The following is a 22794-nucleotide window of genomic DNA, read 5'->3' on the forward strand; positions in this document are numbered from 1 at the left end:
AACACTTACTAGCTGTGTGACCCTGGCAAGTCACTCAAACACATTGCCTAACTTCCCCGCAAAAAAAAAAATCCTATAAAAAAAAGAAACAATACTAACACATTTACAACATGGAATTATTTGAAGAATATTCTTCAAACTGAAAGACCACTAGAAAACTTATACTTTGGTTGTTATCTGAGAAATACAAAATCCTCATAAAATCCTTTAAAGGGGATGAGAATACAAGACTGCCACTTCAAATCTTTGGTAATAAAATACCTGAGATTAGCAGGCCCTATGATGTGGAGTAATTTTAGATTTTGATTTTAAATCCATATTTAATATGGGAAAGGTCTGCCCTGAAACCAAATCATGATGCAGTTTGACACTAAGACAAAATGCTGTATAAGTATGGATACAGGATAATAGGAGTGTTTTGCTTCCAGGAACCAAGATGGTGGAGTGAAAAGGTAGTCCCTCTCACCTCCCCTATCAACCTCTGAAAACCCAGAAAATATCACCCCAGAAAAAAACCCTGGAACAGCTGAACTAGAAGAAAGACAGGGAGCAGCAGTGCAGCAGCCCAGCAAACAGGTCTCCCAGTGCCTCAGCAAAAATAAGGGAGCAGCACTACAAGGGGCCCCAGGCAGATAAGTACCCTGCAGCATTCATCTGAAAGGAGTGAAGAAAGCAACCTAAAGCTTCCTAAAGCCCAGCCTTGCTGATTCCAGCCCAACACCAGGTAGAGCCTCAGAACAGGAAGAAATCCTGAAGCCCAGGGGTAGAGCAGGCAAACACCAACACCTGGACCTCAGTGCCTCGGTGAGGGGGTGGAGGCCAGCTCAGAAAACCACCAGGTGCCTCAGCACTCTACCAAAGGAATCTCCCAGTGCATTAGCAGAAAAAGGGAGACAACACTGCAGGGGCCCCAGGCAGATAAACACCCTGCAGCACCCATCTAAAAGGAGCTGAAGAAAGCTAAAGGAAAGGAAAAGCAGGCAACCTAGAATTGCCTGAAAGTTCCAGCCTTGCTGATTCCAGCCCAACACGAGGTAAGCTGCCAGAAACCTACAGCCTCCAATTGCCAACATAAGAGGCCCCAGCACACAAAGCCAGTGACCAAGACCTAGGCTCCCAACACAAGAAGCTTGGGTCAGTGCCCTCTGTTCCCCAGCAGGAGAGCTCAATCTCTTTAAAGGCCAGGGAATAAAGAAACACCATGAGTAAAAAGAAACGTACCATAGATTCATATTATGAGAAGAGTGAAGATCAAGACAGAAATTCTGAAGAGGACAACATTGTCAACAAACCCACATCTGCAAAAACAAAAGGGAATATGAACTGGTCTGAAGCCCAAAAAGCCTTCTTAGAAGAGCTCAAGAAGGATTTTAATAGTCAAATGAGAGAGGTAGAAGAGTCCTTCAAAAATACAATTGGCCAATTGGAAAAAAAATACACTGAAGAAAACAAGTCCCTAAAAAACACAATTGGCCAATTGAAGAAGGAAGTACAAAAACTAACAGAAGAAAACAATCTGTTAAAAACTAGAATTGGACAAATGGAAACTAATGTCTCTATGAGAGAGCAAGAATCAGACAGAAACAAAAACATGAAAAAATAGATGAAAATGTAAAATACCTCATGTAAAACAACGACCTGGAAAATGATCAGGAGAGACAATTTAAAAATTATTGGACTACCTGAAAATCATGAAAAAAAGAGCCTGGACAGTATCTTTCAGGAAATCATAAAGGAAAACTGCCCTGAAGTCCTAGAACCAGAAGGAAAATAACCATAGAAAGAATCCACGATCACCACCTGAAAGAGATCCCAAATTGACAATGCCAAGGAATATAATAGCAAAATTCCAAAATTACCAGATGAAAGAGAAGGTGCTGCAAGCAGCCGGAAAGGATCAATTTAAATATCACCCAACCACAGTCAGGATTACACAGGACCTTGCAGTTTCTACATTAAAAGACCTCAGGGCATGGAACATGATATTCCATAAGGCAAAGGAGGTTGCAATGCAGCCAAGGATCTACCCAGCAAAAATGAGCATCATTTTTCAAGGGAGGAGATGGGTATTCAATGAAATAGGAGACTTCCAAACTTTCCTGATAAAAAGACCAGAGCTCAACAAAAAATTTGATCTTCAAGTACAGGACTCAAGAAGGACATAAAAAGGTAAATGGGACAGAAAGATACAATGTGTTGTTAATGGGGGGCTGTTTAAACCCCTACAAGGGAATATGACACTTGCAACCCTTGAGAACTGTATTGTTATTACACCATGTTAAAGGAGTATACATAAAGAGGGTGGATATTAGTTGACTTTGATGTAATGATAAAAAAAAATCTAATCAAGTGGGTTAAATGGATCCAAATAAGTGGATCAATCTGATCTTAGAAAATGTACTGAGAAAGGAGGAGGCAGACAAGGGTAAATTACATTACAGGAAAAGACACAAAATCCTATTACAGCAGAGGGAAAGAAGGGAGGGGGAGCATTGTTTGAACCTTACTCTCATCAGATTTGGCTCAAGAAGGGCATAACATAATCAGTTAGGTATAGAAATCTAACTTGCCCTATAGGCAGTAGGAGGGAAAAGGGGAAAGAAAAGGGAGGGGGGAAAGAAAAGGGAGGGAAGAAGCAGTAAGAGTAAAGGGGAAGAAAAGGGAAAGGGATAATAAAAGGGAGGAGGGACTGAAGGAGGGTGGTCAAAAGCAAAACACTAGTGAAGGGGTGAAAGGAAAAAGGAGAAAGAAAAGCATAAATGGGGGAAAAGGATGGAAAAAAGACACAGATAGTAATCATAACTGTGAATGTGAATGGGATGAACTCTCCCAAAAATGGAAACGGATTGCAGAATGGATTAAAAACCATAATCCTACAATATGTTGTTTACAGGAAACACATTTGAAAAAGAGTGACACATACAGGGTAAAGGTAAAAGGCTGGAGCAGAATATATTATGCTTCAGCTGAAGTAAAAAAAGCAGGGGTAGCAATCCTGATCTCAGACAAAGCAAAAGCAAAAATAGATCTAATCAAAAGAGATAAGGAAGGAAACTACATCCTGCTAAAAGGCACCATAGACAATGAAGTAATATCATTACTAAACATATATGCACCAAATGGTATAGCATCCAAATTCTTACAGGAGAAGTTCAGGGAGTTACAGGAAGAAATAGACAGCAAAACTATACTAGTGGGGACCTGAACCCCCTCTCTGCACTAGATAAATCTAACCACAAAATAAACAAGAAAGAAGTTAAGGAGGTGAATAGAACATTAGAAAAGTTAGGTATGATAGACCTCTGGAGAAAACTGAATGGGGATAGAAAGGAATATACTTTTTTCTCGGCAGTACATGGCACATACACAAAAATTGACCATGTACTAGGGCATAAAAACCTCACAATCCAATGCAGAAAGGCAGAAATATTAAATGCATCCTTTTCAGATCATGATGCAATAAAAATTATATGTAATAAAGGGCCATGGAAAGATAGACTAAAAAATAATTGGAAACTAAATAATCTAATCCTAAAAAATGATTGGGTCAAACAAAAAATCATAGAAACAATCAATAATTTCATTCAAGAAAATGACAATACTGAGACAACATACCAAAACTATGGGATGCAGTGAAAGCAGTTCTTAGGGGAAGTTTTATATCTCTAAATGCTTACATAAATAAAATAGAAAAAGAGGAGATTAATGAATTGGGCATACAACTAAAAAAAACTAGAAAAAGAACAATTAAAAATCCTCAACTAAACACAAATTAGAAATATTGAAAACCAAAGGAAAAATTAAAAAATTGAAATTAAGAAAACTATTGAACTAATAAATAAAACTAAGAGCTGGTTTTATGAAAAAACCAATAAAATAGATAAACCTTTGGTTAATTTTTTAAAAAAAAGAAAGAAGAAAACCAAATTACTAGTATCAAGAATGAAAAGGGTGAAGCTACCACCAAGGAAGAGGAAATTAAAACAATAATTAGGAATTATTTTGCCCAACTATATGCCAACAAATTTGTCAATCTTAGTGAAATGGATACATATTTACAAAAATATAAATTGCCCAGATTAACAAAAGAGGAAGTAAAATACTTAAATAACCCCATCTCAGAAAAAGAAATTGAACAAGCCATTGATGAACTCCCTAGGAAAAAATCTCCAGGGCCAGATGGATTTACATGCAAATTCTATCAAACATTTAAAGAACAATTAATTCCAATACTATATAGACTATTTGGGAAAATAGGTGAAGAAGGAGTCTTACCAAATTCTTTTTATGATACAAATATGGTGTTGATACCTAAACCAGGAAGAGTCAAAACAGAGAAAGAAAATTATAGACCAATTTCTCTAATGAATATAGATGCAAAAATTTTAAACAAAATACTAGCAAATAGATTGCAGCAACTTATCACAAGAATAATACACTATGACCAGGTAGGATTTATACCAGGAATGCAGGGTTGGTTCAATATTAGGAAAACTATCAGCATCATTGAGCATATCAACACCAAAACCAACAGAAACCACATGATCATCTCAATAGATGCAGAAAAAGCTTTTGATAATACAAACCCATTCCTATTAAAAACACTAGAAAGCATAGGTATAAATGGAGTCTTCCTTAAAATAATAAATAGCATCTATCTAAAACCTTCAGCAAGCATTATATGTAATGGGGACAGGCTAGAAGCATTTCCAATAAGATCGGGGGTGAAACAAGGATGTCCATTATCACCACTGTTATTCAATAACTGGAAACTTAGCTTTAGCAATAAGAGAAGAAAAAGAAATTGAAGGCATTAGAATAGGCAAAGAAGAAACAAAGCTATCACTCTTTGCAGATGACATGATGATATACTTAGAGAATCCTAGAGAATCAAGTAAAAAACTACTTGAAATAATAAACAACTTTAGCAAAGTTGCAGGCTATAAAAAAACCCACATAAATCATCAGCATTTCTATATATTACCAACAAAGCCCAACAGCAAGAGATAGAAAGAGAAATCCCATTTAAACTTACTGTAGACATTATAAAATATTTAGGAGTCTACCTCCTGAAACAAACCCAGGAACTCTATGAACACAATTACAAAACACTTTTCACACAAATAAAATCAGATCTAAATAATTGGAAAAACATCAGTTGCTCATGGGTAGGCCGAGCTAATATAATAAAAATGACAATCCTACCTAAGCTAATTTACTTATTCAGTGCCATACCAATCAAACTACCAAAAAATTATTTTATAGAGTTAGAAAAAATAATAACAAGATTCATTTGGAAAAACAAAGGTCCAGAATATCAAAGGAACTAATGAAAAGAAATGCAGGGGAAGGTGGCCTAGCAATTCCAGATCTTAAATTGTATTATAAAGCAGCCATCATCAAAACTGCTTGGTACTGGCTAAGAAATAGGGAGGTGGATCAGTGGAATACTTTAAATATGCAAGACACAGTAGTCAATGACTATAGTAATCTATTATTTGATAAACCCAAAGACCCCAGCTTCTGGGATAAGAACCCACTCTTTGAAAAAAACTGCTGGGAAAACTGGAAAAGAGTATGGCAGAAACTAGGCATAGACCCAAATCTCACACCATATACCAAAATAAAGTCAAAATGGGTTCATGACTTAGATATAAAGGCTGATATTCTAAGTAAACTGGGAGAACAAGGAATAGTTTACCTATCAGATCTATGGAGAACAGAAGAATTCATGACCAAACAGGAGATAGAGAACATTATAAAAGCAAAATGGATAATTTTGATTACATTAAATTGAAAAGTTTTTGCACAAACAAAGCCAATGCAACTAAGATTAGAAGGAAGGTAGAAAATTGGGAAAGAATTTTTACAACCAGTCTCTCTGATAAAGGCCTCATTTCTAAAATATATAGAGAATTAAGACAAATTTATAAGAACACAAGCCATTCCCCAATTGATAAATGGTCAAAGGATATGAACAGACAGTTCTCAGATGAAGAAATTAAAGCCATCTAATCATATGAAAAAATGCTCTAAATCATTATTGATTAGGAAATGCAAATTAAGTGCTTACCACCTGATTCCCAGCCCAGTATTCTATCCAATTTACCACCTAACTGTTTTTCAATAGGTTACAATCACTCCATACTGGATAACTATGTACTGGCTTTTAAGATGATTAGCATAAAATGCCAAACATAATAAGATGAATGATTTTCTATGTAATTTGAAAATGCATTTCATTTGATGTCATCTCAACTGAGTACTTCCACGTTTTAAATTCATGACATTGTGAATGTTATTATCATGTTACTACATTTTCTTACATTATAAATCCTGGGAAACAATTGTATGAGAAATGCTGACAAGAAGATGATAAAAATTGTGTCATTGGAGAATTTTGCTCCTTTTAATTTGGATACTGTGAAATTATTAATAAGGTTATGAGACACTATTCTCATAATGTTAAAACTTATGAAGTATTTAATTGGGTTTATTTTGAAAGGTAAGGGTAATAATAACCTTGTGGAAAAGAGAGACAGACAGACACACAGAAGTCGTAAAATCTACTTATCATTAAACTTGCCAAGCTTCTTGGGACCATATGCATGACCAAGGTTGTGAATACTGTGAGATTCCTAAATAATGAATTGGTTTCTTGTAAAAATTGGATTGCCTCTTCCCCTCCTTGTAAATAAAGGGGAGGGAGAATTTACTATCTTGTCTATAGCAAAATCTGAATTTCATCTAACACTCTCTGGCTATCACTTATGAAAATTATGAAACTATATCTGTTACTCTGAAGATATATTGATATTTTTCTAGGGTTTCTTTTTTTTTATCAGTGATCATATATTCAGTATCTATGTGGAATTACAGAATGCAATTATTTTCTTAATTGTAATTATTGGGTTTTGACACCAGGATATATTTAAGATGAGAAAGAAGAAGGAAAAGAAGAAGAAAAAATATAGAGTGAAACTTTCTGTGTGTGTGTGAGGCCTGGCAAACTTTTATTGCTAACTACCCTATTGAAAAACAGTTAGGTAGTACAGTGGACAGACTACTGGGCTTGGAATCAGGAAGACTCATCTTCATGAATTCAAATCCCATCTCAGACACTTTCTAGCTGTGTGACCCTGGGCAAATCACTTAACCTTGCTTTCCTCAATTCCCCATCTGTAAAAATAAGTTGGAGAAGGAAATGGCAAACCACTCCAATATCTTTGCCAAGAAAACCCCAAATGGGGTCACAAAGAATCAGACACAACGCAGCAGCAACAATAAACTCGTTGCAACAACATGAGAGTAATAATACCTGTATGTAGCCCTCAGCTATGTTTAGTGAAACTTTTCTCTTGGAGGTGTGGTCTCATGGGATTGTAATCTGATATCGTTTTGAGTTTTGAATTGAGTTTGAGTTGCCTGATTGATCATTAAGTCAGTAATACACCATTCAAGGAAAGTGCTGCTCAAGGGAGTCTAGTTGGAAAACTGCTACAGGTGGATGTGTGTGCCTGGGAAAAGTTGAGGGCACAAGGTTGGCGTGCACTAAGGTAGGCTCTTCCTGACTCAGTTGCGCTATTTCCTTTCACCTGATCAATCCTGATCCAGGCTATGATGCTCTGTGACTGAGACGGAGCTTTTCTGTATCATTGGCTGAACTGAGGATGCTGTATCCTATACCTAAGGTGAATCATTCTGTGCCCTTAGGCTTTGGCCTAGAAGATCAATTTTGATGCTGCTATACTCATGCCCCTGCTTATTCCTTTCATACCAAATCTCCCTAACCAGGGAACATAAAGCAGTAATTTATATATTCTATACATATTATCATATTATAATATATAATTCTATTTTATTATTCTATACAATAATATTACACAATTATGTATAAATATTATATATAAAATAATTTTATTGCTACAATTCTCTAGCACCTCTGCAATGCTATAATAGAATGTAGGGTCCTTGAAATAGCTAAGAACAATTCGGGAATAATTACACAAAGATTAAGAAGTTTGTGGGACAAGCATACAAATCTATTAATTAGTAACATTAGAATCAGAAACATCTTCTGTTTGGTTACAAGAGGAAAAAAATTTCTGTGTAATAATTTATCTTAGATAAGAGTTCTTTATGAACTATCTTGTGCTGCCTCACAGAGCAATCCAGTTTTACTGGGGCCTTAGATAAAGGCTTATCAATTTTATTAGTCTCTCCAAAGAATTATCCTTTATTATTTGCTTTTTGTGTTTTTATCCATTTTTTTCTTCTCTAATTTCTCATATCTCTTTTTTTCTGCTCATTTTGGCTCCTTATTTTAAATGGGATGGGTATAGCAGGCTGGAGTCCCCAGGAAAGAAGAGGGAAGACCTTTAGGGGTTGGGAAGAAAGGAGGGCAGATATCCCCCTGACCCTGAGGAGAGCAGGAACAAATCAGATAACCAGTGCCAAGTGGAGATTTTAGAAGAGAGCTGTGAAGGCGAGGGGAGCAGAAGTCAGGACAACCTTCAGTGGAGACAAGAAGAAATGGACATCTGCAGAGGCTGGCAAAGGCAACTTCACAGTCTCTAAGACCCAAGGATCCTCATGTGGCAACAAAGTTCTGGTTAGTTCAGAGGACACACAGTAAACCCCCTGTTCATGCTTATCTGCCCTTAAAGTGTCCGGAGAAATGCCTTGGAAGGCAGCAAAGAGCCCTCTCAGTCTGAGGACATCCAAAGCAACAGGGAGCAATTATGGTCTAGCAGGCCCTTATGGATTAGTATGGGTTCTTCTAAAAGGAGTTGGCTGTTGAGGAAAGATTCTTGGGCAGCCCTTTAGGCCACTGTTTTATTCAGCCGTCTGCCTGCACTTACTTCCCCAAAACCTTTCCATTTTGTAACAAAGGCTTGCCATTTCCCTGCCACTCTGAAATCTTCCCACCCCTTGGTCAAGAAGGCCTATGCTTCCCAGACAGCTTTCTCTTCAACAGAGTTACCCAAAGATCACACCATGGTTGTGCAGAAACTTTATTAAGAGAGTTGAAACATGATTCATTTTTGTTCCAGAAAGTTTTCCCTTTTCCCAGAAATAGTGTATCTTGTGACCCTCCACCCCAATCACAACCCTAAATCATCTCTTGTAGACCCACCCCTATGTGACCCACTGTTCTGAGGCTTACTAGGAGCTCTGTAGGACAAACCAAAGTTACTTCACAATATCCTCCCTCCAACTCCTTCTTCCTTGTCTGCTCCCCTAATCCAATCCAGGCTCATTTTCTGGGAAACCTACATGAATATTTCTGTATACATACACATATATTTGTCTTATTTGTTTAATCCCTGCCCAAACGCCTGGCTTGCTTCAGGGACCAGGGACTTCTACTGAATTCTTTGATGGGTCATCACTTTCATCTAGAGACTATGAGAATTCATGGTTGCATTCAAGGCCTAAAGAATTTTAAGGATCATGAGTGCAACTAGATGCAGGATAGTTTGATGGGTAACCATTATGGCCAGGTACTAGATCTTTTAACTTATCAGACCTATGAACGGGACTTAAATAATTTGAACTTGCCCTACTATCTTCTCCATTCTAGGGGTTGGCGTTGGGGGAAATGATAATGGCTATGGTTTGGATTACCGCCCCTTTTTGACAGAAAATTGTTGTTGAACTCCCTCTTGACTGGACACCTGTTTTTTAACGGCGGTTTTCTTTTCTCCTTTTTTTATGTTCACATCTATCCAATGAAATGCAAAGCCTGTTAAGCATGCCGAATCATAACGAGCAAAGATAGAAGTCAGTGCCTTCCCACCGTCTGTGGAGGAAGCGGTGAACTGATTTGGACCAACTTTGCCAAACTCAAGTTTCTTGCCTTTGTTCGTCACGAAGGTGAGTTGCTGGAGGCACCTCGTATTGCCATTGCTGCCAGTCACTTGAACAATGAACTCATCTGTGCTTAGGACAACTTCCTTGAGAGAGCCCTTAGGACTACCATACCTCAAGCTCCATTCAGTCCCATGCCGTACTTGGATGCTAGCAGAGAAAATGCATCACATATCCTGAGAATTGGTGCTAATCCATCATCCCTCACCCTTTAACAAAGATCATCAAAGCCACGTGCCCATTTATGACACGTCCAACAAGTGGTTATCTAGCCTGTGCTTGGAAACCTCAAATGAAGGGACATTCACTCCTCCCAAGGTTTCTGAGTAACAGAGACCTTTCCAGTATCCTTCAGTCATGCCATGTATATGACATCCCATAGCCTTGAGAAAATACTCTTTATCCCCGGTCAGAGCATGGAAGAATAAAAGCAGGATTGAATGTGGTAGATCTCCCTGTCCAACTCCATAGTCAAACATCACCATGCTCCCTGTATGGGCAATTCTATGTATGTTTTAGTGAGAGAGAGCAGGATCAATGTGACATGACTGGCCATGTTAAAGAGAGCACTGAGGACCCTTCTAGGTGCTTAAGTGAATGTATGTGTATAAATCACAAACGTCATGTGGGAGCATAAGGACGAGAGAAGTTGCTCCTTGAAACCTACTCACCTCGTTAGGTAACCTGATAGTCCAACCTGGATGCGGACTCCATTGATCTCCTTCTGCTCTTTAGAAAGGACAAAATTGGAGCCTTCTTCCTCACGTTGTAAGATACTTTGGTCTTGGCTTTCTGAAAGAGAAAAATGGAAGCAAAAGCTTTCCCCAGACGACCTTACCACTAGGAATATACATGACTATTAAACACCAGTCAGAGCCATGGTCCTGGTGTGGAGGTCAGAGGCGCTGTCTGTCAACAGGTTACTGCAGAGTCAGTCAGGCCCTTGCACCAGGAGTCAAGGACTTCCCCTTAACAAGATGCAAAGATGCCAACACCCCTCCTCCACAAATGTTTTCATTCTTGGCCAGCTTCCTGAATGACTCCATTCATGCTTTCCTTTTTTATATTCTTTTAGCCCATAGAAATGCATTTAAAGCTTCTTAAAAATTTTATTTCTTTCTTCCTGGCAACCTAGAAGAACTTGTGCTCAAGATGTGTTTGTCTCTGAGGCTTTACTTGTAAAAATAAAAGGACTAGAAGGTCTGGCTGAAATATGTCCCAAATGTCCACAGCCTTTCTATTTGTCTTCCCATCACAGTTTGAGTTAGAAAAATGAATGATTTGTGGTGATTTTTTTTATCTCTCACCAAGGACTAAATCTGGTGTGTTTTCTAGGTTTTGTGGAATAGATTGTAGGGGTGTTGGACTGTATATGCTTCTTCCTTTTTTTCCGTCTTGGCTGGTCTCTTTTGACCCTTGTGCATAAAAGAAAATTACTTGGCTGGTCTGGAGTGTATGGAGAGAGGGAGTAAAAGGGAAAGAGCAGGTGCCAGAATCAATTGTGCAGCTATATATGGTAGCATCCATGGAAGAAACAGAAAAGGTAATTGGGGAGCACGTGGAAGGTTGTAGAATGGTGAAAGGAAGAAGTTCTGGAGTGATACAGTAAGGTCCCTTGGACTAGATCTAGGAGAATGAGTTGTGGCTCAAGGAAGCTGGCTCTGTTTGGGAAGATCTAAAGCCCAGGGTTGTATCAATTACAGAGAAATAGGTGAACGATAGAGCCATTGGTGTCAAGTGCTAAGGCTCTGAAATCCAGATTGTATGTTTCAGAGAGAAAGGGCTAATTGATAAGAGTAGGCAATTGGTGCGTTATTTTTTCATGATTTTGAATGGCCAACTCCACTTAAAACCCGAAACTTGAAAATAGTGATCCTGTGAACTGAATCTTCTCTTTTACATGTAGAACATTCCTATTTCATTTTACCAGTGTAATGGTTCTTAGCACTCTCATCATTCTCCCATCTCCTGCTCTACACACTGTGCCACCTAGCTGCCGTGAGGGAAATACTTTTAACAACTCTTAGTCAGCACCTCAGTGAGGAACTGGGGTATCATATCTTCCCAGTTGTGCCAACCAAGAGAAAGTAAAATTTAAAAAAAGAGAGATGATGAGATGATGGATAGGGAAAGTTCTAGGCAGAAGAGAGAGGAATTGGAATTTAGGGAATATGTTGAGAGGTGAGATAGAAGATGAAATTTAAGGGGACTCCCAGTAGAAGACGTATGGTATAGTGAAGAGAATACCAGACTTGGAACTGGAAACTCTCTCCTTTCAAATCCCTGCTCAGAGATTTGAAACTCAATGACTGGATCCATTGTTTTTGCTTAATGCTTTTCCTGCCTTACAAGGCAGTATCCCGTGTTGAGAATGGGTGTAGGAGAAGGGGGTAGAAGGAATATTATACCCAGATATAAAAACAGAAGGCAGCAAAACTATTGCAACAGTAGAATGATAGGATAGACCTCAGCATCCTGTGCTGATGCAATCCCCTGGGTAGAAGAGGCTGGGGACCCTGTTTCCAAGAAGCCTGCCAATATGGAATTGAAATGCCTTAGATATGTATGGAGCATGTGCAAACATATTGCATTTGCATAGTTTTATTGGTAGAATTTATTTACATAATTCCAAATTTTCGTATGGTTGTACTGATTCACGGCTCTTCTGACAATGCACTATTGTGCCCACCTTCCCATAATACCTCCAATATTGATTATTCCCATCTTTTGTCATCTCTGTTGATTTACAATGTATAAAATAAACCTTGCCAGTGGATTTGACTAGCTCCCTTGCCTTAGAATTCTCATCTGTTAAAAAAAAAGGGGGGGTGGAGTGTGCTAAATGAATTCTAAAGTACTTTGCAATTCAAAATCCTATGATCTGATGTTAGTGTCATCTTGATTCCTGTTGAGGAGCCAGTCCTGCTTCCATTAGATTAGGTGTGCATCATAGGACAAAAGTGACCACCTTAATCTCCTCCTCTACCTCCTCCATCTCCTTTTTCTCCTCCTTTTTCTTCTTCTTTACTTCTTTTTCTTCTCCTTCTCCTTCTCCCTCTCTTTCCCTTCCTCCTTCTTTTTTTCTTCTCATTCTCCCTCTTTTTTTCTCCTTTTTCTCTTTATTCTTTTCCTTCAAATATAAAATTCTTTGTATGGCTTTTAAAATCTTTCATAGCTTGACCCCTTCTTGCCTTTCCCGTGTACTTATACCTTATTTCCCTTCATGTAATCTGAGATCCAGTAACATTGGCCTCCTTGCTATTCCTCACACTTGAATCTCCATCTTCCTCACCACCATTCTGAGTATTTTCATTGGTCATGCCTTTTGTCTGGAATTTCCTCCGTACTTGTCTCTTTCTCCAGGTTTTCCTTCTTTCATGTCCCTACTGAATCTCATCATTCACCAAAAGTCTTCCCCAATTTCCCTTAATGTTAGTGTTTCCCTTCACTGATAATCTTCATTTTATCCTGTATGTCCTGCTTATGCTGAACTGTTTGCATATTGCCTCACTCCTTAGACTGTGAGCTTCTTGAGAATGGACTCTATTTTTGCCTTTCTTTATATCTCCAGTCCTTGATATGGTTTCTGGCATATAGTAGATGATTTAAAACTACTTGTTGGTTTGATTTCACTTTTGTTTCTCATAATTACACTTCTCTAAGCAAAAGATAAATGTGAACACGATTCATATATAGTTGAAGATATTGGAGGAAGAGGAGAAGGAGAAGAATAAAGAGAAGAAGGGGGAGGAAGCAGAAGAGGAGGAGGAGGAAGAGGGGGAGGAGGAGGAGGAGGAGAAGAAGAAGAAGGAGGAGGAGTAGGAGGAGGAGGAAATGGCTGACATTAAGAAAAATAAAATTTTCAAAGCAATTGATATATTTTATCTCATTTGGTCCTTCTAACCACCCTTTGAGGTACATTTTACAGATGAAATTACATTCTATTCATTTTTTGAATTGGAAAACGTATTCCAAGTTCCAAATCAAATTAACAATGAATATCTAGAGGACAATACATCAGGAAGTCAGCTATACTACCTCTGTGCACCCAGTTCTATGAAGCTATGTTCTAATGGCATTTTCAGCTCTGAAGTCCTAAAAATCTAATAGGCTGTGCAGTTTATTGCATTAAAGTATGCACCCCAGAGTTTATGTTTTATTTTCGGAAGTTGACCATTTATTGAAGATTAGATCATAAAAGACATTATTTATATTCATATAACTTAATCAAAACTTAACAATTTTAAAGTTAATAGCAAAATTTTACTTTAAAAATACAAACTTTGTAAGGAACTCCTTTTAAAGCAAATCTTACCCATTTTCAGCCTTATTTTGTTGCCCATAAGAGAGCATCTTCCCACCTAGACCCTGCTTCCCTACTTTGCCATCCAGGGCTGGGGTAGGGTCTAAACAACGATGACCAGAAACTCATCTTTTCAAAATTTTAACTTTGGCCCTTCTGGCTCATAATAATCTGGGTTAATTCATAGGAAGAAAAAGTTGTCAGATGAGTTAAAGAGGTGATGATAGCAGATACTTGGCTGAGAAGGACTTTCCTCAGTTTCCCTTTTGTTGACCTTTATAACATTCATGACAAGTGATCCAGTCTCTTTTTTTTCATTAATTTGTTTTAATTTATCAACAATCACTTCGATAAGCTTTTGAGTTTGGAATTTTTCTCCCCCTCCTTCCCCTCCTCCTTCTCCAAGATGGTGCACAATTTTATATAGGCTATACATATACATTCCTATTAAACATGTTGTAAGGAAGAATTAGAACCAATAGGAGGAACCACAAGAAAGAGAAAACAAAACAAAATAGAAGGGGAAAAAAGCAAATAATATGCTTTGATCTGCATTCAAACCCTATAGTTCTTTCTTTGGATGTGGATAGCATTTTCCATCATGAGACCTTTGGAGATGTCTTAAATCCTTGCATTGCTGGGAAGGGCTAAGTCTATTAATGTTAGTCATCACACAACGTGGCTGTTACTGTGTACAATGTTCTCCTGGTTCTGCTCACTTCATTCAGCATCAGTCAGTACAAGTCCTTTCAGGTTTTTTAAAAGTCTACCTGCTCATCATTTCTTATAGTACAATAGCTTTCCATTACATCCATATACCGCAACATGTTCAGCCATTCCCCAATTGATGGGCATTCCTTCAGTTTCCAATTCTTTGCCACCACAAAAAGAGCTGCTATAAATATTTTTGTACGTGTAGGTTCTTGTCTCATTTTTATGATCCCTTGGGGATACACCCCTAGAAGTGCTATTGCTGATATATTATGATATACTTAAAGAATCATAGAGAATCAAGTAAAAAACTAATTGAGATAATAAACAACTTTAGCAAATTGCAGGCTATAAAATAAACCCACATAAATCATCAGCATTTCTATATATTACCAAAAAAAAAACCCAACAGCAAGAAATAGAAAGAGAAATTCCATTTAAAGTTACTGTAGACATTATAAAATATTTAGGAATCTACCTACCAAAACAAACCCAGGAACTCTATGAACACAATTACAAAACACTTTCCACACAAATAAAGTCAGATCTAAACAATTGAAAAAACATCAGTTGTTCATGGGTAGGCCAAGCTAATATAATAAATATGACAATTCTACCTAAACTAATTTACTTATTCAGTGTCATACCAATCAAACTACCAAAAATTATTTTATGGAGCTAGAAAGAATAATAACAAGATTCATTTGGAAGAACGAAAGGTCCAGAATATCAAAGGAACTAATGAAAAGAAATGTAAGGGAAGGTGGCCTAGCTGTTCCAGATCTTAAATTGTATTATAAAACAGCAATCATCAAAACTACTCAGTACTGGCTAAGAAATAGAGTGGTGGATCAGTGGAATAGGTTAGGTATGGAAGAAACAGTAGTCAATGACTATAGTAATCCACTATTTGATAAACCTAAAGACTCCAGCTTCTGGGATAAGAACTCACTATTTGACAAAAACTGCCAGGAAAACTGGAAAAGAGCATGGCAGAAACTAGGCATAGACCAAAATCTCACACCATATACCAAAATAAAGTCAAAATGGGTTCATGATTGGGCTATAAAGGCTGATACTATAAGCAAACTGGGAGAACAAGGAATAGTTTACCTATCAGATTTATGGAGAACAGAAGAATTCATGACCAAACAGGAGATGGAGAACTTTATGAAATGCAAAATGTATAATTTTGATTACATTAAATAGAAAAGTTTTTTTGACTTTGCATAAACAAAGCCAATGCAACCAAGATTAGAAGGAAAGTAGAAAATTGGGAAGGAATTTTTACAATCAGTGTCTCTGATAAGGGCCTCATTTCTAAAATATATAGAGAATTAAGTCAAATTTATAAGAATACAAGTCATTCCCCAATCAATAAATGGTCAAAGGATATGAACAGGTAGTTCTCAGATGAAGAAATTCAAGCCATCTATAGTCATATGAAAAAAATGCTCTAAATCACTATTGACTAGAGAAATGCAAAACAAAACAACTCTGAGGTACCACATCACACCTATCAGATCGGCTAACATGACAAAACAGGAAAATGATAAATGTTGGATAAGATGTGGGAAAATTAGAACACTAATGCATCATTAATGGAGTTGTGAACTGATCCAACCATTTTGGAGAGCAATTTGGAACTATGCCCAAAGGGCTATAAAAATGTGCATACCCTTTGACCCAGCAATAGCACTTCTAGGGCTATATCCCAAAGAGATCCAGTCTCTTTTTTGAACCTCCAGTGAGGAAAAATTCACTACTAGAACAGGCAACCTAGTCTATGATTAGATAACTGGTTTTAACAAAGTTCCCCTTTAGGTTCATCAAAAATCTTCCCTCCTACATCTCTTCCTCTTGGTTCAAGTTCTGCCCCTACCCCATTTCCATCTCTGGAATCCCAAAGAATAAATCTATTCCCTCTTACTCATGATGGGCCCTAAAATGCTTGAAAACAATGATCCTATCCCTACTATATCTTCCCCTTTCTATATGAAACATCCCTAGTGCCTTTAACCAGTGATATGGTTCTCAGAATTCTCACCATGCTCTCATCAACCCCTCCAAGAGGGACAAAAGATATCCCGTGAAAGGACTGGATTCTAGGCTGAGGTTGGATTGACTGCCAGCCCTAGAGCTCTGTGTCACAACTTAAACCTGAGCCTTAATCTGGGAGTCTGAACAGAATAGCTGAGTTCAAGGTAGATATGGCATGGGCTTTACCTTGTACTCCATTGACTAAGCCTCCTATGATGAGGAGGATTAGAAATAGCAGCAGCATCTGCAGTACAAAGAATGCCCAAAAAACTGGCATGCTTCTGTATGTGTGTGTGAAGGGACAATGTGTGAAACAATAGACCCTGAGCCCTTGGAGAAAGTGTAGCCACGTCCCCCACCAAGAGGCAGAACTTTGATGATTTCCAGTGAGCCTTAGGAGGGCAAGGAACAGAAAAAGCATTGCTGTGGAGCAGAGCTAGCCAGATTTTGTCAAATCCATCTCTCTTCTCATTTCCTGAGATTAGAGCCCAGAGGCACCATTCTCTTGGATTCTGGCCATAGACAATGGGCCAGATTCAGCAAGGCCACTATCTTTCACTTACCTGGATAGGTGGTATCTTGGTTAGAGAAGCCTCATCTTTGTCCAAGTTCCCCCTCAGTCCGGTATATTTATACCTTTCCAATGTTAATTCAGATTCTGAGCTGCCTCTTATCAGAGGTTTTCCCTGAATTCCTCCCCACCCCAAAGCCCAGGACAATTTTGGCCATCAGGAAGGAATTATCCAGATCCTTCCCTACCTAGTGATCCCAGATGTAGAGTGTTTGCTAGCCTTGCTACTCAGCCTAGACAAAAAGGGGTGACATAGGATAGCATTATCCCTCCTGTCCTGGAACTGACCCCTAGGCCCAATCTCTATGACTCTCCTGCCTCCCTCTGGGCCTTAAAGAACAGATGGACTTATGAGAAGAAGCTTAGAACGTAGGGTTTCACTCTCCTCATACAACGAACAAGTCTAGAGGCCTTCCCCAAAGCAGCTCACGCTAGGACCCAGCAAGCCAGACCTTGAAAATTTTTTCCAGGGGTTCACATCCCTGTGGTTTCATACTTAACCAACAGGACCACCCCCACGCCCCAGGGCAGCTTCCATATTGGCCCCTAGGCATTAGGTAAGATTACATATGGTGCAGGATTGTATATAATGATGCAGCATTGACTATTTTGAACCTTGGCTGAATGACGCTGGGGGAACAAGTGAATGGATATTGCTTAGGTCTCCCCAAAGACCACAGAAAACTTATTTGAACTTGGGCAGAGAACTGTGTTCCCCAAAATGCTCCTGCCTATTTGCTAAGGATAGCACAATTTCAACAGGGCTAAATGTATAATGGCTCCTTGGAAACTTGGGGCATGCCCAGATCATCTAACATGGAGGCAACCTGCTTCTCTGCACTTCCCTACAATGTGGGTGGAATATCCATAAGAGGCTATATCTTTAAAAACTGCCAAACTGAGACTGCCCCTCTCTTTTCTGTCCACTCTTGCCTTTCATTCACAGTTCACACAAAGGGAACCATGAACTGAACCAGGAAGAGAGATATCTTTCCCCATCCTTCTCTAGACTCTGTGGATTGAGGTCTTTCTCTTTCTGTTCTATTCTGTCATTATCAATTATAGGCACAGGTAGTAATCTCCACTGAATCCAGGAGTTTAAGCCATGGTGACCTCAGAGCCAGGATTCCAGGTAAGATGGTGGAGCTAGCCATCCTGGCATAGAAGCCCTGAGAAGCCAGCATGCCTGGGACCCAAGGCCAAGGGGAGTTATGGATTTGGAAAAATTGGGACTGTGCTCCTTGGAATTGAGCTAAGCTAAGAACCTAATCTTCTTCCTGTCTCCAGACTAAGTGGTATAGGAGGGGGTTAATTCTCACATGTTAGGGGAGCAATTTTATATATTTTTGATTATACCTCTGAAGCAAATATTTCTTTTTAAAAGCTAAACTGACTGTTGATGATTAAATAGGACAGAAGACACCCACTCTTACAACTGAGGAAACACCATTGGTAGATGTTGGAGCAATTGGCAGAGAGTCTAGACATTCCTGAAACACCTAAAGGTACTAAAGAAGCCAGAAGTGGGGTGAAATATAGCATACCTAGCCTTCAGGCAGTGGGGGCCAGGGGAGCCAGTGTTATAGAGATTTTAAATAGTAAAATCTGAAGAAAATAAATAGAACTAGTTGTAAAGGAAATGGCAAAAAGAAAAAGAAAGAAAGAAAAAGAAATTTTTATCCTGGTAGAATAAAAGGACAATTCTATCAAACTTCTATAAGAAAAATGAGTAGCAATAATAGACAAATTATTCTCAAAAATTGAAAAAATACCCTACCAGACTCCACTTATGAGATGTAGTCCTAATACCTAAAATATGGAAGGATAAAGCACAGAAGAAGAATTATAGATACATACAACCTTTCCCAAAGATCTTAATACAATTTTGAGCTGTAATAGCTTAAAATTACACTAAGCCCTTTGTAATACTCTGTATATTAATGAATATTAATTTAAAATCTTGAGTAAAATTTTGCCAAACAGACTGCAATAATTCATCCTAAGAAATCAGTCATTATAACCAACTGGGATTTATATTAGGGATACAAAGATGGTTCAACTCATAAAAACAATCAACATAATCATGTTAAAAATAAAAACTTATCAAACTACATAATTATTTCAATAGATATGGGAAAAGCCTTTGACAAAAGACAACACTAATTTATGCTAAAATCATTACACATTATAGGCATAAAGGTATTTTTATATGATAAGTAATATTTATCTAAATCTAAGAGCAAGCATCATATGTAATGGGGATACACTAGAAACTTTTTCAGTAAATACAGGAGTAAAAGGAAAGATGTTCACTCTCCCCATTATTATTGTGAAAGCTAGCAATAGCAAGACAACAAGAGAAGAAAATAAAAGCCATAAAAATTGGGACAGAGGAAAGAAAACTGCCCTTATTTACTAATAACATGATGGTTTACTTAGAAAATCCCAGAGAATCAGAAAAGATACTGAGATGACAAACAGCTTTTGCAAAGTTGCAGGTAACAAAATAAACCCTCAGATATCAATAGCATTTCTATATAACAAAATCCAAAAGTCAATAATAGAAAGGAAAATTCTACTCTAAATAAATATAAAATGCATAAATATGTGGGAATCAATTAATCAAAATACACAAAATACTTGTATAGATACAATTTTTGTTGTTTAGTCAATCAACCGTATCCAACTCTTCATGACCCCGTTTGGAGTTTTCTTGGCAAAGATACTGGAGTAACTTGCCATTTCCTACTCCAGCTCATTGTACAGAGGGAGAAACTGAAGCAAACTGGATTAAGTGATGTGCCCAGGGTCACACAGCTAGTGCCTGAGTTCAGATTTTAACTCAAGTCCTCCTAAGTCCAGACCCCACCTTCTATCCACTGCACCACCTGGCTATCTCTAGATACAATTACAAAGTGCTTCTTAAAGAAATAAGGGAAAACAAATATCTGGAGGAATATTCAGTACCCATGGCTGAGCCATGCAAACAAAATTTTAAAATAACAATACTACCAAGTTAACTTACAGTTTTAATACTATACCAATAAAATGATCATAGGGATACTTTACAGAACTCAATAAAATAATAAAATTCATTTAGAAAAGTAAGAAAACTAAAATTTCTAGAGAAGTAATGAAAGAATTAGGGATGAATTGGGAATTATGTTTCCAGACCTCAGACCATATTATAAAGCAGCAGTCATTAAAACCATCTGGCAATAGATAAAAAATAAAGAAGTAGATACAGACAGACAAGTAAGAATCAGAAATAATGGAAGGCAATATTTCAATGTTTGATAAATTGGAAAACATCAATTACTTAGAAAAGAACTTCCTATGATTAAAAACTGCTTAGGCTTAGCCTAAAACCTTGCGCTATGTTTCATACTACATAATAAATAGATATGTAACCTTAATGTTAAAGACATATCATTTTAAAAAATTCAACAGAAGCAATACACGTACTTTTCACAACTATTGGGAAGAGATTTATTTTTCACAAAATAAGGGAGAGATACAATTACAAAAGATAAAATAAGTAACTTTGATTACATGAAATTAAAAAAGCTCCTGTACAAACAAAATCAGTGCATGCAGGACAAGAAGGGAAGTAGTAGAATGGGAAAAAAATCTTTGTGTCAAATTTATCCAATAAGGATTTGACATCCAAGATATACAAATCATGTGTGTGTGCATAAAACTAAAAAGCTCTTTTACCAGCAGGTCAGTCATCAAAGCATATGAACAAAAAGTTCTGAAAAGAACATTTTCAACAATATGAAAGAAATTTCATATTCATTCAAATTCATATTCATTTCAAGAATATGAAAGACAGCTCCAAGTCACTAATAAGAGATGGGTAAATCAAAACAACTCTGATATTTCACCTCTTATTCTACAAATTGGAAAATATGACAAAAGATGGGAAGAGTCAATGTTAAAGGTATTGTGTGAAAAGATACATTTTTCTACTTTTTTGCAGAGATAGAACATTTATAGGTAAAGTACATTGCTAGTAGTTTTGGACTTCTTGGTGTAATGATCAGTTTTGCTGAATTTTTTCTATTCCTTTCTTGGCTTTAAAAATATTATTTGTTACATATGACATCTAGGGAATGATGAGGGATGCTGGAAGATATTTTGGTTATAAAAAAAAGACATTAATAAAATTTGTTTTAAAAAAATAAAATGGGAGCAAGTAGGTGGCACAGTGGATAGAGCACCGGCCCTGGAGTCAGGAGGACCTGACTTCAAATCTGGCCTCAGACACATAACACTCACTAGCTGTGTGACTCTGGGCAAGTCACTTAACCCCAATTGCCTCACTAAAACAAAACAAAAAATAAATAAAATAAAATGTAAGGCTCTCATATTTTTTAAAAAAAAAAACAAGTAACCTGGAAAGCAATTCAAGAGAGATAATTTCAGAATCATATTTTATGAGATTATGAAGTAAACTATACATTTGACTATTAGAAGCAAAGGGTAAAGTAAAAATGGAAAGAATCCAACAGCAATCTCCTAAAAGAAACCTCAAAATGAAAATTCCTAGAAATTATGTATTCCAAATCCAGAACTTCTAGGGTAGCAAGCAACAAAAAAGAGTTACAGTACTGAGAAGCCCAATCAGGATTATAAAGGATTTGGCAGCTACCATTATAGAGGAGCAGAGTGGTTTTAATATGATATTCTAAAAACCAAAAGATACAGATTCATAAGAAAGAATGATTTATCTGCAAAACCGGTAGAAATAGGCATTGTTATGCAATCTTTTGATGTTTCTTAAACTCCATTTTGAAACATGGGTCCATCTTCTTTTAATTTGTTGTAGAACCTTATAAGATGGTTTACTGAATTCCCTCAGCTCCCCACACCTTGTTTTCTTTAGCTGTGTATTCCTATAAAAGCCCCACTCAAATACCTAGTCAATGGAGCAATCACTGCCAGTCCTTTGACTGCATTGTTGTCTCCTGCCCTTGTCTGATGCTCAGAGAACAGCTCTTCTGTCCCCAAGGTATTACCTAACTCTCTGAGCAGAAACCCTGCCCATCAAGATTTCCTCCTCTCCTCTCCCCTTTTCCTTCCTATAGGTTTTGCTTCTTGCACCACTGGTCTCTGGGCCTTACTCACATCCACTAGCAGCCTCTGGCAGTGATAAGTGTCAAGGCACCACTAATAAAGCCTCCTGTGATGATACTGATAAAACATCCTTTCCTATTGGAATCCAACTAAACTTCCTTGATGGATAACATACCAACCTGAACCACCAATACTTTCCTTTAGCTCATGAACTGTTGAC

General features: G+C 37.6%; 1 protein-coding gene across 1 annotated transcript in view; it reads right to left on the bottom strand.

The window, feature by feature from the left end:
* The window catches only part of LOC110221829 (A-kinase anchor protein 17A-like), a 132567-nt gene that overhangs the window by 92775 nt on the left and 16998 nt on the right, over nucleotides 1-22794 (bottom strand). Inside the window, 2 exon segments of the mRNA XM_078151711.1 lie at nucleotides 9800-10020; nucleotides 10542-10662. Coding sequence (XP_078007837.1) covers nucleotides 9800-10020; nucleotides 10542-10662 — 342 coding nt within the window.

The sequence above is a fragment of the Phascolarctos cinereus genome, unplaced genomic scaffold, assembly GCF_003287225.1.
Source record: "Phascolarctos cinereus isolate Bilbo 61053 unplaced genomic scaffold, phaCin_HiC Scaffold_4;HRSCAF=312, whole genome shotgun sequence".
Taxonomy (NCBI): domain Eukaryota; kingdom Metazoa; phylum Chordata; class Mammalia; order Diprotodontia; family Phascolarctidae; genus Phascolarctos; species Phascolarctos cinereus.